This window comes from Strigops habroptila, chromosome Z (genome assembly GCF_004027225.2).
Source record: "Strigops habroptila isolate Jane chromosome Z, bStrHab1.2.pri, whole genome shotgun sequence".
Taxonomy (NCBI): Eukaryota; Metazoa; Chordata; class Aves; order Psittaciformes; family Psittacidae; genus Strigops; species Strigops habroptila.
The window spans coordinates 86,907,319-86,934,281 of NC_044302.2; the positions used below are offsets into that span (position 1 = coordinate 86,907,319).

Consider the following 26,963-nt stretch of genomic DNA (forward strand, 5'->3'; position numbering starts at 1 on the left):
TTTTAAATTAGGTATCTTGTTCAAAAACAATTAAAATTCCTTCATGGGTTTGGTGTCCTGGGTTCAGCTGTAGCAGTCATTTTTCTCCTTCTTAGTAGCTGGTGCAGTGCTGTGTTTTTGACTTTCAGCCTGGGAACAACGCTGATAACACTGATGTTTTTAGTTGTTGCTAAGTAATGTTTATTCCGACCAAGGACTTTCTCAGTCTCATGCTCTGCCAGGGAGGAGGGGAAGGGGAAGCGGGGAGGAAGCAGAGACAGGACACCTGACCCAAACTGACCAAAGGGGTATTCCGTACCACAGCACGTCATGCCCAGCATAGAAACTGGGGGGAGTTACCCAGAAGGCCCAGATCGCTGCTCGGGTCGGGCTGGGTATTGGTTGGCGGGTGGTGAGCAATTGTATCCTCTCCCCTTGTTATTTCCCTTATCATTATTATTATTAGTGGTATCAGTAGTGGTTTTGTATTATACCTTAGTTACCGGACTGCTCTTATCTCAACCTGTGGGAGTTACATTCTTCCGATTCTCCTCCCTATCCCATGACTGCTATAGCTGAACCCAGGACAGTTTGGTCATACAAAACATGGTTCTCTTTGCCATTATCTTCTTGTCCAAACTTCTAGTTCTAGTCACTGTACTAATCCCTCCTCTGCATACTCTCCTTCTGATACACCCATAGAGTCTCTCTGACATTTCACCGAAGAGAAGCTTCTCACCTGACTTGATCTTGTTATTTTATTATTTAAGGAAAGTTCCAACTGCTATGATCAGAAAATGTCAAAAGCATTTCAAAATGAAGAGTCCTTTATTGTTCTTCTCAATGCTCTGCTTACAACCTTGTTTTTAAGTTTGACCTTTTCTAATTTTGCTCAGAAAGAATAGCCTATTTGTACCCAGAGATGGAGCTAACCATGGCTATAGCATTGTTATTGCACCATGCTGTTTCTATGTAGCTTTAAAAGTTCAGGTAACTGGCCATTTTCTTACCTCTGCAGAGTAGAATTAACACTAAAATATCAGCTGGACATTAATGACTCAAATTGCCTTTAATGAAATGAAAGATATTTTGCATAACCTTGTCTGGGGTGAACAGTAGAAAAAAAGAAGGCAAATTTCTGATATATGTTGCTTAATTTATTTTTACAAGTTCCCTTGGGCAAAATTACTGCGGTGGTGCAGTCAGCTTTCTTCACAAGGCCCACCATCACTAGCAATGCTGAAAAGCCTTTCATTATGAGTATCTTTACAGGGAAAAGTTGGTGTTAAGCGAGTATTCATGTAATGTACCTTGAGTCTGGTGATTGCAGTATGCTGAAGGTGCTGATGGTTCAGCTTGTTGCAGGTTCTATGACCAAGACTGACTTTAAACATCAAAATGTGATCTTGGAATATCCCTTTCATAGTCACTAGAAGGCCTACCTGGTGACTATGCTTCACAGCCAGCTTTTGGTGCCTCAGCAGGGAGGTACGCAATGGTAGTCTGGAGCAGCCTGTGGAGGAGAAACCATAACCAGGGCAGCCTAGAGTTCAGCTAAGACTCTGTGAAGACATGGTGGTTGAGTGGATGTAGAGATGGATGGATGGATGGACAGATGGATGGATGGATGGACGGACGGACGGACGGATGGATGGATGGAAAGAAAGGGACAAGGTTATTACTGCACTGTAAACTGGACAAGCAAACACGAGTGTCACAAATGGGGTGGTTATGTACCAGGAACTTATACAGAAACTGGAATCCAGGGGTTTCCATGCCCAAATGCTGGGAATTGGAGGATTTGGTGAAAAAAGTGTGGGTGGGAATGCAAGCCTCAAAATGCCTGCAGTTAGTAATGTTGACGCTTCAGGGCCCCAAGTGTGTTGCATTAGTCATGAGACCTACTTCCTGTGGAGTTAAATCCCAGAGGGAAACGTGGGCTTGCATCTTTACCACTTCCCTCCATCAACAGCCTTCTTGCATCCTGCACCCTCCTGGCTCACAAGCGCAGAAAAAAAACCCTTCTGGTATGTTCCCCCTACTGCACAGCTCTGTCTTCTCTCCCCAGCACAAGTTCATGCAGACGGCAGAGAGCAGAGACAGGAGTCCAGGCTGTGCTCAGCTGTGCTGCAGCATGTGACGAGAAGCAGAGCTGGTTGTCAGTGATGTCTTTATCCAAGAAAATTAATAACTTGAAGATCATGTAGTGGATTTAGAGGTGAACAGATCTTTTTTTAAACAGGCGAATAAATCCCTGAGTCTAAAAATTGATAAGGAAAAGGGCAGGAAAAGTAAGTGACTCCGCATAATCCACAGAAAAGAAGGCACGGGACTGGGTGTTGTGATTTCTAGTTCCTAACCTTGTGTTCGGTTGTCTGGACAATTCTTCCCTCTGCTGCCCTATCTTGAATTTCATTAATGTAATTACTTCAGCGGGAACAAGGAGCAAGACCTTAAGGCTGGGATATTCAAGGATAGTTGAGGGAGTCAGCTGCTGATTTCCAGAGTGATTTTGTTGTTATTAATATCTATTGGAAAGTCAAGATCTCAGTTACTTCTAAATGGTGGTTTACGGAATTTGCAGATCTTTTGTTCACCTCCTACTTGCAAAGCAAAAAGTCAGAAGAATTATGTGGAGCCTGGTAGAGCTGTCAGTTGATTGTTGTATTTGTGGGCCACTGCATGTAGCCATCAGGTTCCTTGACAGGTAAGTATGTACATTTTTAAGACAATTCAAAAAACCCCAAAAACTAAGTGACAGATAGACAACAAAATCACAGTGTGACCTACTGGATCCACCTCTTGAATGCCTCTACATGTGTTATAACAGGTAAGGCTGAAAATCTTAAACTCAAAAATGACTCACTGAGGACCTACTGACACTTTGGGCGGGGGAAGGGAGAGCCTATGACTACATGGCAGCAAGGAAGGAGTCATTTTTCCATCTTCATCAGCCTAACTGTGTGAGTTTCCACCTATGTCTGTTACCAGAGGACTTAGCAGTGTGAGTAGATCATGCAGGCATAATAGAGATTCCCTTTTATTTTCCTGGGTATTCAAGGATTTATAGTGCAGCTCAGGAGATGAAGGTTGCCTGATGTGGCTGAGCTGGGAGTCGGGTTAGTCAGAGGGTCTCACTGTGTACTCTGAATTTGCTCAGCAGGGAGTGTAAGCAAGAAGGTGTCTTGCAGAATGACTAAGCCATACGACATAGCATATAATTTTTCTCACATCTTCATACAGATGTTCAAGGAGTCATGCATGCAGTTATCCTTGAGTACAGAGGCAAGTGCATGAAATTTGCACAGCCAGCTGCACTCTGCATGCAGGTCACATGCAGGTAAATGCACATGCAGCAAGTTTGGCATGAAACCGTCTTTCAGACACACGAATGTCACCATAAGGGGTGAGCATCAGAGACCCAGAGCTGAAAACCTAGCCAGTAGCATGCAAAGGAGTTTCGGTATCATCAATCCCTTGTATTTCATCTTACAATAAATGGATCACAGACAAAACATTCTGAGTCACAGAGAAGAGCACAGCTCCCATAGTTGCAGGTGAAATGATGTAAAGATGACATGGCAACACCACCAACTCTATCTCACTGTAGGACATGGGAAGTGGCAGAGAAACATTCATGTTGGCTCCATCAGCAGAGCCATCTCAGGAGCCAGTCTGCCTACCATGGAGGCACGTGTGCACATGCAAAACATAATTAGATGAATCTACAGCCATAGGCCTTGGCTCTGCTGTCAGGATGCTGGATCGGCTGCTGAGGTCCATCCCAAAGTTTGGGTGGAAAGCTGAGAGCATGCCTTTCTAATGCAACTCTTCCATTGACTTTTGGATTTCACCGGTAAATTCTGTCCAGCATTAGGCAGAATTGCCTCACCACAAAAATACTACATGTAAATTTTTATTCATGTTTGCAGAACTGTAACTAAGAAGGGGAGAGAGCTGACTGAGACATAATTCTTTTCAGTATTTGTGGAAAGCTGTCGTAATTTACAGCTCTCATTGTGCCCATATGTTACCATCCAGCAGGAACATCTCTAAATCCTTTCTATAAAGGTAGGGACACTAATGGCAGAATATAATGTTTAGTCCCAGGGAAAAGAAAAGAAAACACCATTTCCAGATTTGCCCATTTTCTGGGAGTACTTTTTATAGAGTTTCCTGTGTGAAGAAGGACCTTGCTTGCTCCTTTACTTCTGTTTGGTTGACCTGTAAAACAAGCACACAAATACACATGCGCTCATCTGTCATTCCAGCTGTGTCTCTGATTAGAAAGATCTAACCATATACTTGTTCAAGTTACTTTCTAAATCCATCATGATTTGTAGTGTATCATGTTTCCTGGAAGCAGCCTGTTTCAGGTCAGAGTGTGATTAAAGGCAATTAATGCAATTACTCACAAATGTGCTACAGATAATGCTCCAGATGCCATTACGGCACTGTTCTTCCTCACAGGCTCACAGGCTGTGTGTTTATATTTTCCTAGTGCTGTCATTGTGGTTAAACCAAGGGGGTGGAAATGGGAGAAAAGTACAATTTATTGTTCCTAACTCCCCTCACTGAAAATTTTAAGTGTGTCACGCAGATCTCAAGCTCATTTGTTTGTTCTCTTTTCTATTCACTGACTGATGAAGAGCAAGAAGAAGGCAAGGGTGAAGGCTGCCATGGAAAATCATCATAGTAGAAATATTATAAAGCACTATATATAAAAAAAAAAAAATTACAGAACTCATATCTGAAATTAAACATGTTCTAAATGTGTTGATTTCCAATAATGAGTTTTATAATTATGAAGTAACTATTCAAAGGGACTATAACATTAGGCAGTGAAATCTGAAAGGCTTGAAATACCTGTGAACTTCAAATTTCATTTGGAATCCAGCCCTGCCTTTTTTTTTTTGTCTCAGCCACTGCCAAGTAATTTACAGTTCAAGAAAGGCTAATGGAGCTATAAACAAAGCACAGATGCCTCTCACATTTCCTTTATTGGGCTGTGGTATGAAAATAGCCACTGCTTCCACAGGAGGGCATATGCATAATTACAGAAGTGCCTCAATTCTCCTGCTTATCTGCAGAATAGGTACACCATCACTCATCTTTCACCTACAGTTGGGCTGGTTTAAGAGGCTGAAACTTATCTGAATTCACTCTGTGTCCTCTCGGATTATTTTTGTAAAGTGAGCATTGGCCTAGTGGGATGATCATTAAACTCATTAAGTCTCTAAAGAAGGATTGACTACTGTAAGCTCAGTTTTAAAAGCTGTCTCAGATAGATAGTGGGATATCTTTAGATCACCTTGTGAGCCTGTCAATCCTGCACACACATTAAAGTTCAACATTTCCCACTTGTACCAGCATGAAACAAAAATATCTCAGCTGAGCCGAATGGTCTTGAAACTGTTTTATAGCTATTCAGCTGTGACTGAGTTCATTAGCAGCAGGTCAGGGCTGCCTCATGTTCTCCTAAGCCTTTCCCGACATGCAGGTTCAGCAGTGCTGGACCCTGGGCAAACAGCACTGACCTGCTGCAATTGATGTCTCTGAGCACAGTCTTCCCCCAGGGCCAGCTGCTGCTGCTGCTGCTGCTGCTGGGAAAGCGACATATCATGGCCTAGGCTCGCCAAAAAATTGAACAGGGCTCCAACTGGCCTATCTCCCTGCTTTCTACAGGGGTAGTTGCAGGAAAGGGGAGTCTGTGTCCTTGGAAAGATGCAGTAGGATTCATCTAGCATTTGTTTAGGAGTAGGCTGTTAGCAGATGCCAGTAGCTGTTGGTCAGCTTCACTGCAAGCAGATGTATTTGTGCATATATGCATATTCCAGGACATGAATCCAAATCAAAAGGAGCGTGGCCAGCAGGTCGAGGGAGGCAATTATCTCCCTCTACTCCAGTCTCGGAGACCCCACGTGCAGCACTGCATCCAGCTCTGGGGCCCCCAACACGAGAAGGATGTGGAGCTGTTGGAGAGAATCCAGAGCAGGCCATGGAGATGCTCCGAGGGCTGGAGCGCTTCTGTTATGGAGACAGGCTGAGAAAGTTGGTGTTGTTCAGCCCAGAGAAGAGAAGACTTCAGGGAGACCTCAGAGCCGCTTTCAGTGCCTAAAGGTGTTGACAAGAAAACTGGAGACGGACTTTTTACAAGGGCATGTAAGTATAGGATAAGGGAAATTGCTTTAAACTGAAAGAAGGGAGATTTAGATTAGTTGTTAGGAAGTTCTTCCCTATGGGGTGGTGAGACACTGGAATATGTTGCCCAGAGAAATTGTGGTTGCCCCATCCCTGGCAGTGTTCAAGGCCAGGTTGGATGAGGCTTTGAGCAACCTGGTCTAGTGGAAGGTGTCCCTGCCTGTGGCAGGGGGGTGGAAGTAGATGAGCTTTAAGGTTGTTTCCAACCCAAACCATTCTATGGTTCTGTGTAATAAGCAGAAAGGCAGGTTAGCCTGCATGTGCACCTTGCTGTTCACTCCTCATTTTTCTGAAGCTGGATTTGATGGCTCTTGCAAGGAATAATTTCTGACAGATACAGACGGGCTCTGTGCAAAGCTAAGGCTGATCTTCAACTCGAGTAGTCAACATTGCTGTCCAATGCAAAGGCAAAGAGGCTGGGTCATGTATGTACCAGCCAGCCAGAGGAAAAGCTTTCCATGCATCAGTTTTCATGAGCCCTGGTGTTCAGCATTTGCATCTCAGCTAGCAAGAGCCACGGTTTGATTTTTAGGTCTGCTCAGAAATATCACTGATCAAAGCATGGCAGAGTTGCAGCAGAGGCCTTGGGACCCCTTACAGCTTGGAACCCTTTTCACACAACCCTGCCGCCCACCAAACCTTGGCTGTTCCACGAAGTGTGTGGCTTGAGGGGAATTTTGGAGACCCAGCCTTTAGATGGGTGGTATGACTGTTTGGGAGGTCAGAAACCAGGTCTCTAAGATATGATAGTTAGGATAGTTGTCTGATACTAAAGGGAAGCATCTTCTATTTGCATAGGAAATGATTTCTCTACTCCATTGTACAGCCCATACAATGACCAGCAACCCTCAAGTCTCACTCTCAGTATAGTTTCTCCTATCCCGCTTTGCTGAACATATCAAGCATAACTCAGATATGCACCTACTGTTCTCAATTCAATTTCAGTGTGAGGTATGTCAGAGCTGCTTTGCAAATGGATGGCACTATTACAAGTGCGCGTCCTGGTTGTTGGGGAAAGTGAAGATTAGGAAGAGCTGCAACTTGGGTGCTCCTGAGTCACTGAATAATCAAGGTAAATCCCAACTTCTAGTCTTAGAAGCAGAAGATGTGAAATCTTTCATTATTGGTACAGTTGGTCTTTATTCACAAAGCCATTTAGGAGTCATGGTTGTGTTGACCTGAGCCTTACCTTTGTTTCAATGTCCTGAGGCTCCTGAATGTCTCCATGGAACGTGGCTGATGGGGTTTATAGTTAAAAGCAGAATGGCCAGAGAGATTCACAACACAGTCTGACATTGTCCTTCATATCACACCACTCTGCACAGACATACTGGTGTTTTGTGTCCAGCTTAGTCAGAGAGGATAAGGACGACATACAGTTGTGCTTCTGATCAGAGGAAGAGGAACTGAAGATACACAAGGTGAGCTGTTAGCAATGATTTCTTATCAGTCGGTTCTGCTGTGTAGCCTGGGATTTGAATTGAACTCTGAATTTGCTCCTTCTGTCCCTGAGTCACTACCAAACACTGTCAGAAACCTCTGATCCTGATTTGACACGGAAAAAAACAAGCTGTTTGTTCTCTTGGCTCTGTAATGTACTTTGTGTTTGACCCAGAAAGTTCATATCTGGTGAAGAAAGACTCCTTCAGTGCCCGGTATTTGGGGTTGTTTACTGTGATGAAGTTACCAATCATACAGAAACTTGGAAAAAAATACCCACGAGTTGCAGAGATGAATCAGCAGAGCTCTCAATTGGTATCAATTTACAGACCTTGCCTAGTGATCAAATAAATTCAAATCTCTTTCCCTATTACTTGTGATTCATCTAGTTTCTCAGTGGGCAGTTTTGAAAAAATCGAAATTTAAAGTATTTATTGTGTCAGTTTTAAATGCATTCTCTATTTTATATTTGTAGTTTAACACCGCCAAGCTCTAAAAAGCCTTGTCTGTGGGTGCCCCCTAGTGGTGAAGTTTGCCTGCGGTAAAGCTGCAGGAATTTTGCTAATGGTTGTGCAATTCCGTACGTTAATTGCTTTGAATTTAAGTCCCTTAAAAAGCCTGTTCGGGGGTATAAAGTCATTCACACATACCAGTGCTGCAGGACTGTTCTTTCCTGTAGCACAGGGCCTTTATGATGTGAAAAATGTACACAGCAGTAACGAAAATCCTTTTTCCTTCCTAGGCTTTGTTCATTTCTGTCCTTAGCATTAAAGTGCTACATAAACTCTCTCAAATAAGATGAGATATGCCACTCTTGTTTCTTTTCTCTTTCTGTACCGGGCACCAATGCAGTCTGTAAGGCACACGCACAGAATCATGGAGAATAATTCTGCTCTCAAACCCATCCAGGAGTTCATTTCCAGCAGCAATTGGTGCAGTTCCCAGTTGGGTGATTGCTCCTGTGGTGGACTTCATGAACCTCTCCCCATAAACATGCCAGGTTTTGTGGACAAAGCACTGGCAAAAAGGACTTTAATGAATGCCAAACTGGCATCAGCCCATGCCTCTCTCTTGTGCTGGACTTTACCAACCTGAGAAATATCTGAATGAGGAGGAAACCACCCAGCCCTAAGTCTACTTTTGACTGCAGAATGGCTGTACACAGCCAAGAGCCACAGCTCCCTGGTGCAGCAAGAGCCAAGCACAACCATGTTGCCCCTGAGCAACAGCAGTTATGCTAAAAAAACATCTTTTCTGCCCTCATCCACTGCCAGCCATGGAATTACTCTGAGCCTGAGCTGATGAACAAAGCCTTGCAGACTGTATTTGCACTGGTAATCCTCACTGTGTCAATCTCCTCCAGCACAAACTCCCTAAAGCCTTTGGGTTTCCCCAGCATACTCTGGGATTTATGTTACGCAGGCAAGTGAAGGAACAAAAGGAGTTGGTGCCATCTACATATCTAGATCTGGTATCTTTTCAGTACATGTATATAATATATATAAGCATATAAATCATGTATATACCTTTTAAATCACATCACTCTCAACCGCTCAAGCCCAGCACAATAGTGCTGGCTCAGGTTCACTTATGTGAAGGTTGCTAAGGCTGTATTACAGGAAAAGGAGTACCACAGCACCACATACACAGAGGCAGCAGGGTCCTTCTGCTCCAGGGATCCTGCTACCAATCCCAGCCCAGTAAAGGACAAGGCTGACTGTGATTGTTTAGAGAAAGAGAAATTGCCCGAGGACTTCAGAAGGAGCCAGAGGATCATCTCTTTTTTGCAGAAGCTGAGCTGGGAATGGGAATGCTGGGACAGGAGTGGCAATTAGGAATGCACCCAGTTCTTTTCACCTTTTCCTGTGGGGTGACTTTCAGGTTCTGATTTAATCAAACAAAGTGATTACTAGATGTTTTGATTGACGTTTATCAAACTTTTTGGTAGCAAATACCATTGCTTATCAGGGATCCTTATTCACATATCTCCTTTTGAGTCTTTTTCTATCCTTTTTTCTATCAGGCAGGATCTTATCTCCCTACCTTCAGCACCATGTTATCTCTTTCAGGAAGTTGAGACCTACCAGTAAGCTGGCTGGAAGCAAATTGAAATCAGTCTATGGAACCTGTAAAGGAAAATTTAATTTTCTAGTGTTTGCCCTATGTATGCACATTACTAGACCTTCCTGATGCAAGAAAGCCCAGTACAGCAGATGGCTCTGCCTTTTCTCCAAATATTTTCCATGAGTTGGGTCAGTTTTTGAGAGTTGGTTCCCTGGGAGTTTCCAAAGCCCATAGGCAGGTGATGTGCAGCCCAGCTCCCTTGTTGCAGACAGGGAGCAGTTGCCCCAGTAAAAGTCAGGTAAATCAGCTGTGGCTCAAGCTACTGTCTCCTGAACTCTAGGTATGCTGACAGGTACTCATGGTATCACCATCTGCATCAAACACTGATACAGCTGCAAGTATTTGTTACATGAAATGACAAGTATTTTCTCCTTTTTTTTGTCTAGAATACATGCTCAACTAAGGGGTACAAATGCCTCGTAGCTCGGTTGCCGCTCCTGTTTGCTAGCTCTCTAGAAGTACTATCATTTCTCATAGAAGAATTAAACTCCGATGCAGCTTCCAGCATGACTTGCTGAGTGATGTTTCAGAGATCCTGAATCTCCTGAATAGGCAGCCCTATTTGCTGCCTCAGACCTCAACATCCACCTCTCACTCCAATGCTCCAGTCCTATGGGTACCACTAGTGAGTCAGTTTGCTCAGTGACTTAAACAGTGACTGGGAGTAATTTTGGAGGCAACTGCAAATGGGAGATTGTGGTATCCCACTGCCATGTGATAGATGACTGGTGTAGGACAAAGTGGAGATGCCAGCCCACGTGCAGCAATACCGATGGTCCAGCCATAGGCCAGGATCCCACTGTCAGGTAGATGAAGCAGAATGAGAATGTGGAGCCAAAAACCTGCCATCCCTTTCCTGCATTCATCTCTGCGTGGGCTGGGGGGTCCTGTGGTAATCTGGGAAGTCTTTAAAAGCCTCGCTGAAGCAAAAACCACTCACTTCTATGAAGGAAGTCACATATCTCGTTTGGATTGCATAGGGGAAACTTGCCCTTTAAGATCCTGCTAAGTGAAAAAGGGCACCCAACCATACTTTGTAACTTGTCCTTTACAGAGGGGTGAAAGAAGGGAGAGAGTGAGCAAGCAGCTGCATGGTTCTCAGTTACCAGCTGGGCTTAAACCACAACATTCAGTAAATTGTGTGCTTATAGAAATCAGAAATTGTATAAATATGTAGTATGAATCATACCCTTAATATAAATTAATACAATTATAACTTAAATTATAAGATGTGTAAAATATAAATTTCTCCAGGCAGCCTGTGCAGGGGTGGTGGAAAAGGGCTCCCCCAAGATGCTGCTTGTGCCTATGGAACCAAGGGTGCCTACTCTGCATATAAAATAGAGATATTGTGAACAGAAAATGCTGTTCTCCCCATGGACATGCCTCAGGGAATGTGTACAGGTTTCCGACTGCAGGAGGCAAAAGCAGCATTACAGACTGCCTGACCCAAGAGTACAGAGTCCCTGTACCGGCAGTTAACTATTACAACCAGTATGGGGAAGGGGCACATTTTTGGCATCATAAGAGGCTAATGGGTTTCAGTTTTGGCAGTTCCAGCTGATTTCTGACCCCTTCAAAGCCCAAAGAGACATCTGCTGGTGCATCTTTTAGGAGATAATTTTTTCTCAGAATTCTTGCAGATTTGTTTTAAGTCTTATTTTATTTCGATGCACGAAAAACAGACAGATAATGCTACTGAGGAAATCCTGCTCTGTGATTTCTTCTTGTCAAGCTTGATCACCTTAATTTAAGCACTCACAGGGTTGTCAGAAGGGGGCTGTGTACATGTGTGATTCAGGTTTTTCTGGGCGCACCAGAGATTAGATCTATTCAGCAGAGAGAAATGTGGGGGGAAAAAATGCAAGGCAGTGGAAAAACATGTCCATATTTTTCAAATTAATTTCAAGCATTTTTCAAGTGAAAATTTCTACTTTTTCTTGGGAAGAGGAAAAAAAAGGAAAAAACCCTCCTCTTTTAAAAATACTATTCATCTTAGATGCAAGTTTTCACATTTAAAAAAAACCAGGGGGAAGTAGGTATTTTCTATGAAAAATATTAAAAAGGCAATTTCCATTAAAATTTTGACAAACATTTCCACCAGTCTCTTATAAAAATAATGATCAGAGTAAATTTTACTGGTCACTAATGATGCCATCTCATAAGTACTTGTGAAGTGTTTACCAGGAAGCAAAATAATTAAATGAATCACTTGTTTCATATAGTTGGCATGCTTTAGATACAAATTCTTCAACATAAAAGCAGCTTGAATGGTAGCTACTTAATGATAGCTCTTTTAATTCTGAAAAATGTGAAAAGGTAAAGTAGTGTTCACCTGGGCTAATACAAGGTGTGGATCAGGCAGCCCAGCTCATGCATCCTCCTTCCAGCTGTGTACCCAAATCACCAGCTAGCTCCAGGTGCTTTCTGGCCTCCTTCCCCATAAATTTTGCAGTGGTGGCTTACTGTGAGGTAGGAGGGATCCTGGTGTTTTGTGTTGCAGCTCATGTAATGGAGGATGCGTGACTTTTCTGAGATAGATCAGCTCAGACTCTCTTCATTCAGGTGCTGCTTCCTCCTTCCTTGGTGGCTGATTTGGCAATCAAGGTACTGTGCAATGTGTGGTTGACTTTTCATGCACCCTTCACATGGAGATGTGGTGGCTGAATGCTGAGTTAATGCCTGTTTGCAACATTTCTGGTTGGTTCCTTGTCCTCTCCTCTGCTGGTAAGGTGCCCTGCAATCGTGGAAACTGGGATTTAGTTCCCCAGAATTTTGTTCTTTTCCACTGTGTGGTAGATAAAATCGACTTAAAAGCATTTCAGTCCCTGGCAGAAGAGGTGCTTTTGCTGCTTCAGGGGGATGCGCCTGTGCTGTAGCTGTGCTTGGATAATCTGTGGTTGTGCTTCAGTCCATTAGAGCTGGGTGTTAATGGGGACGAAAGCCAATGTAATCTCTAAAGGTGAAAAGTCTTAATTTAATTTTTGAGCGATCTATGGGATGAAAAAGTGACAAAATAGTAGCCTGAAAGCAGGGAAACTAAGGAAAGTGCTGAGTTGGGCTTTCCCTCCTTGGCTCCAGCTCACCTGTTACCATGTCGTGCAAAGAACAGGGCTGAGGCTCAGCAAACAAGGCTCGTGCTAGGTCTTCCTGGTGATGCAAGCAGTGAACGTGCTTTTTCAGAGCTAAACACCCCGAAATGTGCCTGATCTGGAGCAAAGCCACTTGAACATGTTTTCAGAAGCAGTGGCTGGTTTTGCTTGCTGCTGCCCTGTGGTGGCCTTGAATCTGACTCCCGCCACAATGAAGTCCTAAGTACTGGCCTGCTACTGGTGCAGCAAAATACTTCCAGTTTGTTGATTGAAGTTGAGAACCAGAAAATCCTGTATAGGAGAGGGAATGCCTGACTGTTCATTCAACAAAGCAGCTGGAGAGGGCAGCTGCAACTCAACGATCTCAAATCCTGCAGTATCAAATCTGAATCTGCTAACACAGTCCTTGGACAGAAATTGTTTTTCTCCACAGGTGCAGCTGTTTCACAGCACTCTTAGTGATGCTACAACCCCTCTTCTCAAAGCTTCTGCCTCTGCTCTTTGATCCTATAGCTCCTTCAGATCCACGGTGGCAGCCAGGGAGGAGGCAGTGGTGTGGGTTTCCCAGTGAAGCCGAGTACAGGCGACGGGCACCCGGCCGCAGGCGAAGATTCCTGCCAATGCTGTGCAGTGCCAGGGGCAGTGCCACCCCCGTCATCAGACAGCATGGTGATGGACAGAGTAAATAAGATATTTTATGGTTGACTTTTCTTATTGCCACAGGATACGTCAGAACAGCTCAGTATCGAAGCCATTCAGATGGCCTTTCGTGCTTAAAGGTGCCTTCCTTTTTTTGTTTCAATATCCCTTCTCATGGATGGCATGCAGGGTGGTAAAATTGTAAAGAGGAAGAAAGATACCTCACTGAATTACTGAACTATGTGCAAAGTTTTCCTCCTAGTCCAGCTTTATATTAATCTGTCATGTAGGTAGCAGAGATTTCTCCTGTACTGTGTTTTCAGGAAGATTTTCAGGCGGGGAAAAAAAAAGTCCCTAATGAATGTTATTAGTTTATGCTCTTAAAACTCCAGATGTTGTCAAAGAGCAGACAGCTGAAGCCATGTCTGCAAGATCTACGTGAGCTGAGGGGCGCAATTCAGTAAACTCTTGCTATTCATCGTCCAACGAACTACAGGCAGGTCGCAACAGCTCGCAGTTGTGAATTTTATGGGACAGGATGAATGGTTTTTCCTGCCTCTGCACCTTGGGGATCTGGAAAGCACCAGGGGATGCCACTTAATCGAAGAGCTGTTTGACTTCTGTTTTGCTTATCTCTCAGAAAATGTTGTGGTGTTTGTCCCCTTCCTTCTGTTCTTTCCTTTTTACAGTTCTAGAGTTTCTCCCTTGAGCAGAGCTTTGGAATGCAAGCAGAGGCTGCTCTCAGAGAGGGGTTAGAGGTTGACTTGGGAGGATAATATGGTTTTTCTGAGTAGGAGGAATTTGATATAAGATGAAATAGATGAGGCGTGACCTTGTGAAACCCAGCTAGAAATGCTACAATCTCAGGCAGAATACGCACTATACTTACTGGATTTCTTCTCTCCCTTTGAGATAACATTTCTCCATTCTTTGAAAAATGATCTTTTATAAACACAATGCAGCAGATACGAAGGGATGTTATGTTTGTTTTGCTGGAGAAATATTTCCTCTAGAAATAATGAAATTGAGGGGACAAATATGTGAACAGACACTCCCAAAGTCTGAGTGTTGTAAAATGGAATGCACTTCCACACTGATCTCTCTGGCTTGCTCTCAATTTTATTTCAGTGGCAATGCTTTGGTCTTCGGGGAATACTGCACCAGAGCTGTGAACAGAGACTTGATATGGCACCCCATCATACGAGTATGAATGCCTGCAAGACTGTAGTCCATTGGAAGAGCGTGTTTTGGTGCTGATGTTTTTCCCTGTGAAAATCAGTTCTTATAGGCACCTTCTGCATAAGCCATCACTTGCCATATTGCTGATTAAATTTCTAACTGCTTGTATCTCTAAGCAGACTGATTTGATTTCTCATACATCTAAAAGATCATGAGGAAAGGTATAAGGCAAGGATGCACATGTGGAAGTGCTGATTTCCAGTTACGGCAGAAGAAAGTGAGGTTGCTCTGAGAATATCCTACAGACCAAGCCTGTAAGGAACTGAGGTATATATATGGAGAGCAACCCTGCAGTGTCACAAGGTGAGATGCCACACTTGGGAAAAGCTTCTGTAGTCACTTTGGTTACAAGACTGCTAGCTTTGTCCTGATCCAGATCCTTCGTGCTTTTGATCAGCTCACCTGCTTGCAGATGACCTGACAACCTCCTGTTGCCCACCAGCTTCAGGCAACTGAGTTAAGTTCACATGAACCCCCAACTAAGGATTCAATATGGATGCACTCACACTGTTCTCAAGCCCTGACTTTGGTGCAAGGTCCACCAGTGCCAGTCTCCACCTAACATTTCTCTGTTGATGCTAACTGTGGTGTTTCTCTGCTAGCTTGTTCTCTGATTGTGAATGGCACAGACTGTGGTAGACTGCATGAAGCATCCTTTACTTGTAATAAATTTAAAATTCATAAATATTTTTAGTAATTCCTTGTATTCCTGTTAAGCAAAAGTGTAAAAGTAGTTCCTCAGCTAGAAGCTTTTAGCTATCTGAGTTATATGACTATGAACACTGATCTGCAGCTCACAGATGTGGTTTGATTCTATAAGCCTGGGAGAAGCCAGGCATCTCCTGTTTGGGGTCCCACTGTGGCTAAAGGGCTGCCCTTGGTGAGCTGAGAGTGCTGAGGTTTAGGAGATGCTCACTGGAATGTAGATGCCAATATTTTTCACTTAACTTTACAAATCCCACTCAGAAGCAACCATGGCGCCAGAGTGATGACTATTTTTATTTCTTATGACAAGTTTACGCAATGTAATAAAGGTCTGGCAGAACATCAGGTTGCTAATTGTGTCCTCAAGTTGTGTAACAGCACTTCCTTGGCCAAACTCAGAATAAAAAGAATAAAAAACCAACAAACTGCAAAGGCAACTGGAAAATGAAGCTATGCAGGAAGCTCTGAGTTGTTTTTCTTTTTCAAGGATATATATGACTGTGGATCCCAACAAATTGGGAAATTTGTTTTGAAAACTCTGACATCTTGACATGTTTCTGCCAGTCTGCTGAAGTGAAGAGGGATTCAGTGCAGCATTGCTCTCTGGGTAGGGTGCACGCTGGGTATTTGGGAGGTTTGGGGTCGTATTCCAGGCACTGATTACTTTTCCTAGGGCAATCCACTTCCCTGGTTTGTGCTTCTCACTGCTGTTTCTGTTCTGCATGGGTGTGTTCTCTCACTTTCTATTTTAATTCCTGCCCTAGGGCTTCAGTCTCCGGATAGTGCTCGTGTTGCAGGGAAGAGGCTCTCAGCAGCCGTCGTCTGCTGGCTGCACTTGCCCAGCGTCACTGTGTTCCCAAAGCTCACCACAGAGGGCAGAAGCCAAAGAGCTGCATATAACCTCAAATGTATTTTGGATTTTATTTTCTCTGGGTGCCGCATATTTGCAGAGAGGGTGAAGCAGCAGACAGGTATTTTTATCTGTTTCCTAGAAAAAGCAATAATGAATTATGAACATGTGCCACCTTACCAGATTCTTTCTTGCCTTCAGACTGGAAGAGAGAGCAGAGAGGTTGTGCAGCTCTATTTGACAGCACAAGGAGACCTGCAGTATACATTGAGCTATTATGGACTAATGCAGAGGTATTTTTATTCCTCTCAGCTCCTGATGGGCAGCTATATTTACAAATTGCTATTTCTCCACAATTTTATAGAACATGTCTCTCTTGGAGTGCTGGTGGAGAGGCAGTTTTGTTCTGACCATTTCTGCCACTAGACTATGTCTGCCTTCATTAATGGATAACCAAACCAAACAAACCTCCAAACTTTCACATAAGAAACTGCAGGAAACCATGCCAAAGTCACACCAGTCTGCTAAGTTGACTGACTTTGCAGCTAACAGTCTTACAATAAATTAATAAGGAAGCTTTTTTGTTAGCTTCAATGCACACGGATTACAAGGCATATAGGGAAGTGTTTTGTGGTTGGTTTTTTTTTTCCTTGAAAATGTTGGATTAATCTCTCATGTGAGTACATTTTAATGGCTGTTGATATGCTTCTGATGTATTGATTGGTTGCAGTTTTGCTCACAGATGAGAATAAACAGTGCTTTTCTATACATAGTACAGTGAAGGAATGAACAAATTAATTGTTCTGTAGGGCTTCATCTCTTTTCTAAATCAGCAACTCAGGTAAGCAAAAAGATGTAATATCTCTTCTCCTCCTAGTTAATTGGCTAGACTGCTGATTTCTCTGTTTTCAGTTTTACCATATTTTGGGTTTGCTTATACTTAGATATCTCTGAAAGGCCTGTTCATTGATGAACTATTGTGTTAAAAGTGCTCTGAGTTCTCACTACGACAACTGTGTGGAGACTTACTGGCTTTCTTTACTAGAGGAAGCAAGTTTTGACTTGACACAATTTCATTTTTCTCAGCAAGGTATAAAAATCATGATAGCATATATGGCTAAAAACCTAAAATAGAAAATAATTGCATATTTCATTTCAAACTTTCAAAAATGAAATCTTTTGGGGTATTGTTTTAAAATAAATACTTTGCTTTTAAAACTCACTATTGGCTTTTCATTTTTTAAACAAAACAATGCAATAATGATAATGTTCTACTGTAACAGACTATCACATTTAATGTTGATTCTATCAATGAATAAAGAGTTTGTTTGGAAAATGCTTTTCAAGTTTACTAAGCATTATTACTTCCTAAAGACTGCCTATAACATTCTGCCTCATCAAATAAAGTTTGATTGACCACTGCAGTAAGAAATAGGCTATGTGTTCTGTCCTCTGCTGTTGATAGAAAATTTGGATGGACTTTAAATAGTGATGGTTTGCAGTTTGGACAGGCTAGTCAAAACTAAGAATAACAAAAAGCTGAAGGAAGAATTCACTGCAGCAAACACTTATGCAAAGGGGATTTATAGGCATGTGAAAACGGTTACAGGGTAATAGATGGGCCTTGTTGCTCTTAATTTCCTGTTTGTTTTTTTGCATGTTTTATGAGCCGTCTCATGCTTTTATTCTTATCCCTAGAAAATATTTTTGAGAATACTTCTAAGCAATGAAGAACAATAGCAGGTCTTTATTTGTCACACTCAAAATTATTTATAAGCAACTTCTTAAATAGAAATAATGTGCAGGCATAATTAGTACTCCTGATAAATAAGTTGCCAAAAAGGCCATTGAGACTTTTGGCCCTTGAAGTATTAATTAAATTACTGATAAAAGTGTATCTTGCATTATTGCCCCTTTCTAGGTACATTGCTTGGCAACTTTGTATTGTGAAGCAGATTTGTAGACTCTGCAAATTAGAAGAAACACCTCTCTAAGAATACAGGCATAACTGTAAGTGATAGTTTCCTGAGATTTTGTTACCTGTCCATGCGCTGTAGATGGACACCTTCACTACGGACAAGACTATGTTAATGCACCTGATCCTGCTGAGCCTGGTGATTGGGAGCAGCCAGGGGTGCTACTGTGAACATTACCCATGGGGGTCATGGTCTGCCTGTTCACAAACCTGCAATTACGGCACACAGACCAGGCACAGGTAGGGCCAACCTATCTCATTACTTGTGTGCTTCCACTTATTCCCTGAGAAAAAAACCCCAACACTTCTGGGGAGGGAGAGCTGTGTCTGAAACTCCAGCTTCCATAATATACTGAGAAAATGTGTCATATCCAAGAGTTTGCCAGATGAATAGATTATATTTTAATTGCAAAATTCAAAAATTACAAGATTATGTATATAAAGCATTACAGTGCCTCCAAACAAACCTGTATCTGCCAACACATGTAGTGAGGTTGAGCCCCCTGTAAGGGCATGGAGCCAGTGCCCAATGCCCTGCTCTGGGAGCTCTGCCCAGCACAGAGCAATGCCATGGGAGGAGTGAGCTGCAGCGTAGCAAGCCTACAGAAAGTTCCTCGCTGTATGGTTAATTTTATTAATCTTATTAAAGTCAAATAAATATTCAGCAGCACCAAATTAGATGCAATGCAGTGGTATACTCTAAACTTATGAGAAATCCCTCTTTTCATCCTGGCTCTTTCTATATGTATTCTCTGGGATATTTGAAGTGAAAAGAATTGCTCTGTAAACATAAGGCATATTTGGATTTTTCTTTTAATCAGCATTCTGCAACTACCTATTATCTCTCAAGTTGTTTTCATTGGACTCAAATAATTTTCTGTATCAGCCTTCAAACACAGTTAGAAAACATCTGTGATTCCTTCCTAGTATAACGTGAAATTTTTTTAGGCAAATAAGAATGGATGAATATTATAATCAAAACTTCTGTGATCAGCTGTGCACAAAGCAGGAATCTCGTGCGTGTAACCAGCAAACATGTCCTATCAACTGTCGGCTTGGAGACTTTGGCCCTTGGTCAGAATGTGACCCGTGCATTAAAAAACAAGTAGGTAGAAAATGTATTATATGGGTTAAATGCAAGAAATTATGCTTAAGAGATCCCTGTGTTTCAGACATTCAACTTTATGGTAATTAATCTGCAAAATGACAATTTAAGTTAACAAGAGAAATTGGTTATGAATTGTGACAGTAGAAGATGGAGAGAACAGGGGGTAAATTAAAATAAGCCAGTCAAAGGAGAAAGATGTGATTTAGTAGCGTAAATCCATTTATGAGAACTTGCTTCAAAAGTTCTATTGTCATGATTAAAGATGATTTTTCCACATAAAGGATAAATTAACCTGTACAATTTGCATGTCTATTTAAGCAGGAGAAAGTCACAGAATCTTTGGCTTATAGATAGCACCCTATTATGTTCAAAAGACAAAAAAAATAGGATGTAATCATCTATTAAAAAGAGTTAACCACCAAATCCTAACCAGCAGTGGCTAGAAACGCTCAGGCTATATCTCAGACTGGTCGTCAGGATCAGTTTGAGATTGCTGTTAAGAAATCCAGAGCACCTTTCCTCTAACCTTTTAAGCCTACACAAAACTGAGGTGGATTCTTTAATATCTGTGGAACAAAGCCCCAGGATGTTTTTTTTCCTCTTGGGCTTGTGTCTGTTGACTGATGGTAGACTTAGAGTTGAGATGGCAGAGAAGGAAGAGGTGAAAAGTCAGGTTCAAGTGGATTTGACCTAAAGAAACCAAGCCCTGGCAAATTTAAGGTTGTAGGAAGTAGAGAGGAGTGCTGATTGCGTGGGGTGGTTACATGGCTGGGTCTGAGCTTTGAGGCCAACTGTGATAGCAGCTCTATTTCTGTGCAGACATAGTGTACAGCTCTTTGAATGTCCTACTCAGCTTCAGAAATCCATTCCATGCCTGAAAAGCAATCTTGAAAAACCTGTCAGATATCATAAGTCTACCTTTACATACATATATAACTTTCTGATGCCCATGCAGGATAAGGAAAACATGAAGAAGCTGCTCTAGGTGTGAGATGTGAACCACCCTATGGGGTTCCTATCCTGCAACTGGGATCGAGAGTATGAGAACAGAGCAGGGACAAACAGTGAGAGTGGGAGACAGTGAGCTGCAAGAGCCAAGAGCTAAAAGGGGGAACTGGTCATTGGTCTCAACAACTGAACTTTTTTTTTTGGTAATAGTCTTCCTAAATGGCTGAGCTTCTGACACACCCATATATAGAAGCATTTTTCATTTTTGTTAACTTCAAATATTGATGCAACATATTTGCTGCTTCAAGAAAAAACGTGCTTTTGAGGACTCTGATCCATTTTTCTCTCCAAGATATAAAGATCACTGCTTGTGATAAATATAAGCAACTGTCAGAATGACATGACTTCCAAAGTAAGTGTGAAGACTAGTGTAAGCAAGTTCCAAGTGAGGGGAAGGCCTGAAAAGGTGGAAGCTCACACGAATAATACAGTGTGTGTTATGGATCCCAAATGGAGTACAAGTAAGTGTTGAGCTCAAAAGCTTTCACGTGGTCTGGTGTTGCTCCTTACATTCTCCCTTCATAGTCATTTGATTACTGATTTTTACTAGACATCTTCCCACATTATTTGACTCCAGGAGTTGTCTACAGGGAGGGAAGTAACAGAAGTCTTCAAGGAACTGTGCTTTTCCAGTGGGAAAAAATTCTTAGAGGAGGAACTGTTCAGTCCCATGCAGATAAGTCTCACCACCAGTCCCTTGGAGAGGAAAATGCATCTGAAGTGATTTGTCTAGCAGCATTTATTCAGCATTGTTATTCTGCATGGAGGGTAGTAACTTTGGGAAAGAAAACCCAGTGAGCTCAAGATTTTGCTCCCAAATCATATTTAGTAACAGAAACTTTCAGGAAAACCATTTTTGTCCTCCCATTTCATCCAGTGCTCTTCAGACAAGAGGCCCCATGTATGGGAGCCAAGCCAGCTGGTTTGGGGATGGCACTACGTGCCCCTGTCAGAGTATTTCCATTTCAACAGAGATGATAAAGAACATGAAAAATCTGTTAAGATTGTTGCACATCATTTCCTACTGTGCCATTAAAACTGAACATAGAGGGACTGAACTTTTGATTCTTCCAGTGATGTAGCCCAGGTTGTCAACTGCTTCATCATGTGTGCTCTGTCAGGGCTATTGGGGCTCTTGGATTCCAGATCCCTGCCTGTCTTACCTGAGATGATGGCATGGTAGGATGTAAGGGCAAAAATAATGATTTCCTTTGAGACTCTGGTTTTGATAAAGCTTCAGGAACACTGAGACATGTGACTCTGCCTGAGGGGGCACTTAGCTCCAAAACCAGCTCTCACAAACCTGGTTTTATTTCTTCTGCCTTCCAGTTTCGTGTCCGGACACTCTTGCGACCATCCCAGTTTGGGGGTCAGGCCTGTACAGAACCACTGGTGGATTCCCGCCCATGCTTCCCAACTAAGCTCTGCAACATAGTGGAAGTTGATTGCAAGAATAAATTTCAGTGTGAAAGTGGTAAAGATAATCTTCATTGCACAATTGCTGCATAATTAGCCAAAAGATTAGACATTGAGGCAAAAAAGGTCCAGATGGTCCAAGTCTTGTATATTCCATGCACAAATTCCAGGGGAAAGAAGCAGAGAGAAAAGTCCTTAAGGATTTCATATGTATTAGTAGCAGCTTCTTCTGTAACTAGAAGTGATTCAAGTGGAGTCTCTAGCCTGGGATGTTGGTATGACCATGATAGCTAGACAGAAGCACTGTTCCAATAATATTTCTTTGCACAAATTTTTCAGGTACAAACATATCTATAGAGTTTGTCTGAATATAAATTTGCACTTTTTAAATTAAATTTCTAGTATTTCTTGTTTACTTCAATGTAAATATACCTGATTAGCCTTAAAATAGCTTTATTTTCATATCCTTTTGCTAATCCTTAAATTAAGCCTTCACATTTTCAAAGCGAGGCAAAACTGGCAGAACTGAAACAACCGTTTCTTATAGGAATAATCTATGCATTATACTGCTTTCCTCTTAATTCCTAATGCAAGTTCACACCTTTACTAAGGAGAAAAAGAGACTACCCTTTTCTGTATTCAGACATGCTGAATCTTTGCATTGCTGATGCTGTTTCTCTGGTGCAGGTCGCTGTATTGCAAAAAAATTTGAATGTAACGGAGAAAATGACTGTGGGGACAACTCTGATGAAAGAAATTGTAGGAGGATAAAGACCGTGTGTAACAGAAAGTACGAGAGCATACCAGGTGTGCAGTTAATAGGCAGTGGGTAAGTCAGCTTTGCTCATTTTTCATAAACCTGAGATTGTTACCTCCCTAATTTATATAAAAACATAATCCCCAAATAGCATTTGAAAGTATCACGTTAAAACACATCATGTCTCATATTAAAATTAAGAAGAAATTGTAAAAATGAAGCCAAACCTTCAGGCTAAGACTTGCCCACTACATCTGCCAGTCCTGCGCTGCAGAGCTGGTGGACTAGATAAAGAGCTGTCAGGGAGCACTGCTCTCTGAGTTACCCTTCCTGCCTCACAGCAACCTTAGCATCACGTACTGGCAACTTCCATCTCAGTTATGCTAAGTGCCTCAGGAATTTTGAGGATGTTCCTTTACAGGTGTTTGTTTGTCTATGCTTCAATTCACATGATACCAACCATCACCTCTTCCAAGCTACTAATTTAAGCAATATAAGACCTAAACAAGGTATGCTTGTTCCAGGTAGTTGTGCATTTTTTTAATTGGATTTCGAACTCAGTGCACTCTACTTAACATCAGTTGTGGCAGAAATGGAGAACTGCTTGTTCATTTTCCTAAGCCATTCTCTGTTTAAGAGTGACTGTCTCATACTGATACTGAAATTACCTAGAGGGCTAAGCACAGATGAAAAGTAGGAAACAGGGTTGCTACTACAGCATTTTTCAGCTGAATTAGATGTTCTTGTAGAGGAACTTCTTTCAAAGCAGCAACATAACACAGATGCTCATACCATTTTGTTCAAACCTACAAAACCTTCAATGCAGCTATATATCACAAAATGTTTCAAGTCTTTATGTCTTTCTGGAATTATTTAATCTCTGGAAATATTTTTCTCTTAGATTTCACATTCTGGCAGGAGAGAGCCGAGGAGAAGTCCTTGGCAACTCATTCAATGGAGGACAATGCACCACAGTGAAGCACAATGAGACAAGGAAATCATACCGTGTTCCTGCAAACCTGGAGGCTGTCAGCTTTCAGGTATTTTCAAGTAGCAACTCCTAGCTGAAAAACCATTGCCATAGTTACAGTGCAAGTTATGTGCTCAAGTCTTAGGCAGTAATTTGTGGTTTAGGACAAGATTTATCAACTTGGCAAGGCCAGGACATTCTGCAGGTGATGTGTGGAAATGGGATAAATTGACCAGTTGTGTGGCTCTACTCACACCTTTCAGATCTATGTTTACTCACTGCAACACGTATCAGTGAACATGATTGATTTGGGCTTCTCTCTTGCTGCTTCATGGCTGTGGCCATGTCTCTATTCTGAAGGAACATTGCTCCTTCAGAATGCAGGACGCAAAAAAAGCTCAACTAATGGGTGAAAACTGAACTGCTGATTTTTACCATGAGCGCTGTGAGTTTTTAGTATTACTTGAACAGGAACAACTGAAGAAAGGACCCTCTAATATGTTCCATGGAAACTGCAATTGGATTGGCCACGACATAGAATACCAGGTTGGAAGGGACCTCAAGGATCATCTGGTCACCCTTCCTGGCAAAAGCATGGTCTAGACAAGATGTCCCAGCATCCTGTCCAGCCAAATTTTAAAGTACCCAGTGTTAGGGAATTCACCACTTCCTTGGAGAGATTATTCAATGCCTTATTGTTCTCATTGTGAAACATGTAGGTTTTACCATAATGGTGAAAAATTACTGTGTGCATAAATATTCAGTCTGGTGAAACAAGCCTTGGTTTGCCCAGGTCAATTAAAAGCTGTGTGGTTTATTAAGTTGCAGATGTCCATTTGCAGAAGTGTTAAGGGTTTGTGAATCTCACCTTTGAGAGCCCTTCTGTATCTTTTAACATTTAGAACAGCCTTTGGTGTAGAAGGGTCACTGGATCAGGCTTTCTTTTTCGAATTCCAGTATGTTTTCATGCAAAAGCATATGACTTCTTGGAGAGTGGAAGTGGGAAAATGGACCACCTCACCTCCCACGTTCCTTAGCAACCCTATTCATTAAACAAGTCTACACAAGGAAAACAGATTGCATCTTTCAGACACCTGAGTTTTGGGAAATGAGTAGTTTGTGAACTGATTCTAAAGTTTTCTTTGTGCTTTGCAAAACAGCACCATTGAGGCTTACAAACTTGATCAGGCAGGTTTGCTCCCAGTTCCTCTCCACCTACCCTTAGTCCATCAGGCAGCATGGATGCTAACACTGCAAGTATGCTCTAAGACTCTCCTCTGAAAGCCTGTTCATTCCTCTGGCTGTGAATTAAGAAGAAAGGACAGAAAACATCGAGCTCTTTGCCTTGTATAGTATAGAAGCCATGGGACTGGGACATAGCATGAAGGTCTGACAGTCTTTGAAATGTCTGTTGAAACACTTTGAAAATTATTGCTAAACTTTGGGGCACAAGGTGGAAAATTTTAAAAAAAGTATTACGTGCCTATTTCTTTTTTTCTTTCTTGTATAAATGCCTGTTAGTAATTCTACTTCTTATCTGGTATTCACCTCACCGATTAATCTTTCTCAGCCTCAACTTTTATGTTAAGAATAATTTTCAGCTTACTGCCATGTCTCAATCAGGCATGTTTCTTCCTTAAAAATCAAGAATTCATTGCTTAATAGGCTTCTGTTTCAGGTTATTATTTGGGAAAATGCATTTTGATTTACTAAATCTACAGGTAAAAGATGAAGAGGATGATGTAACATCAGATTTTTACAATGATTTAACTCCCCTGAGTGATAGTGCTCATGGACGTAGTTCATCCACTCATGGTGCTCAAAGATCTTCTGGTGTCCCATTTTTATTCTCAAGAAAGAAAAGGGTTAAAGTTACATCATCTTCCTCCTTCAAGAAAGCTGTTGAAGCCTCATATATAAAGGTAACTGAATGTTGCCTCAGATTTCTTCATTTGATTTTATTTCTGCCTGCTTATTTCAGAACTGAGCCATCAATGGCAACTTTCCTTACCAAGGCATTGGCATTGCATTTAAAAAAACAAGTAAGCAAAGAAACAACTACGCCACTAGAATCACACATTAAAAAGCTCTTCTGACACTACAGGATCCTCCTAGTTGTAACATACTTTCTGTAATGCAACATGCTCTGCTCGTTTTAGTATAGAAATCATAAACTTATTCCATTTTAAAAAGTATAGACTTAACATAGTTTTGAAATTATCAGATCAGGTAAAACACTCCTTTTCCTGTCATAATTATAGATTAAGTAGGGAGAATACCATGTAGTAACAGTAGCAAACAACTAAAAAGAAATGAAGTGCACTCAAGAATGTTGTACATATGCATATGCTGGGAATTATTCTACATTAGTTTTTGATTTGGTGACTAACTTGCATATTGGAGTCTCATGGCTGCCAAGATGTACTTGATCATAAAGACAATCTCAGAAATAACACATCCACAGAAAAGTTTCTGAGAACAGAAAACTTTTTCCCGATAAAATTCTGCACCTTTAATGCAGATGAATACTGTGGGTTATAAGACTGTATCCTTTTATAGTTTAATGGCAGTAAGGGGTGGGCTATTGTTTGCACAGGTGAGCCTAGGTGACCACCTCCACTCTTTATCCTAAACATAACAAAAGATTCTTACCATGGGACTGGAATATTATGTAACATATTTCATTATAAACTATTTTACTATTCTTTCATCATAAACTACTCCAGTTTATTACTATTACATACTATTTTCTTCCTTTTCTTGTCACTGAATTCCCATGCTGTTGTTCCAAAGGGCTTCTGAAGGCTCTGTATCAGAATTTGTGCCCACTCCCTTAACCTATGTTCCTAGTATTTCTGGCAGTAGTTAATTGAGTTGAACTGCTTGAACTACAGTTGAAAAACTGAGAGTTCAAAGCTAGGGGGTCATCTCCATCTCTGGTGATGTCAGGCAGAGACAGGCATGATTCTGTGGCACATCTGCTTATGATATTTGGGATAAAAGATTACTTAATCAGCATGTTCAGGTGAAACCCTGCTTTGTTGGAAAATTTCCAGTTAAAACTACTGGCTTCAACATCAGTCCAGATCAGCTTGTGTTTGGCTCCTTTTTGTCAATGAAGTTGTTTGTGTATCAAAACTGAACTTGAGTACTGTTCTGGGTTCAGCTGTAGCAGTCATTTTTCTCCTTCTTAGTAGCTGGTGTAGTGCTATGTTTTAAATGTGTTGATCTGAACCCAGGACAAGTACTCATATTTGATTTAGAGCAGTCTTCCTTTGGGAATAATCACCCCTGATCTACTAATATTTTATATTAATACCTGTTACTCATGGGTCAAGCTTGCTGCAGGCACCAGGGTTTACCACTATGATTAAACATGTGCCCAGAAATGACTAGAGACTTTGGAATCCAATTTCCTCGGATTGTTCTACAAGTGAGGGTTTCCAACACTGGTGTGTGC

At 41.7% G+C, this 26,963-nt stretch overlaps 1 protein-coding gene and 1 long non-coding RNA gene across 2 annotated transcripts in view; one reads left to right on the top strand and one right to left on the bottom strand.

Annotated features, from left to right (window-relative positions):
- Nucleotides 1-11,172: 11,172 nt before the first annotated feature.
- LOC115601375 lies at nucleotides 11,173-24,182 on the bottom strand. The gene is made up of 3 exons (XR_003989322.1): nucleotides 24,035-24,182; nucleotides 15,217-15,221; nucleotides 11,173-11,184 (listed from the first exon to the last, which is right to left on the bottom strand). It is a non-coding gene; the product is annotated as an uncharacterized LOC115601375 (long non-coding RNA).
- Nucleotides 16,228-26,963, top strand: part of C6 (complement C6) — a 33,076-nt gene continuing 22,340 nt past the window's right edge. The window contains exons 1-7 of the mRNA XM_030471285.1: nucleotides 16,228-17,110; nucleotides 18,327-18,484; nucleotides 19,193-19,349; nucleotides 21,690-21,834; nucleotides 22,464-22,605; nucleotides 23,435-23,573; nucleotides 25,225-25,425. Coding sequence (XP_030327145.1) covers nucleotides 18,327-18,484; nucleotides 19,193-19,349; nucleotides 21,690-21,834; nucleotides 22,464-22,605; nucleotides 23,435-23,573; nucleotides 25,225-25,425 — 942 coding nt within the window. The 5' untranslated portion in view covers nucleotides 16,228-17,110. The remainder of the gene's footprint in view (nucleotides 17,111-18,326; nucleotides 18,485-19,192; nucleotides 19,350-21,689; nucleotides 21,835-22,463; nucleotides 22,606-23,434; nucleotides 23,574-25,224; nucleotides 25,426-26,963) is intronic.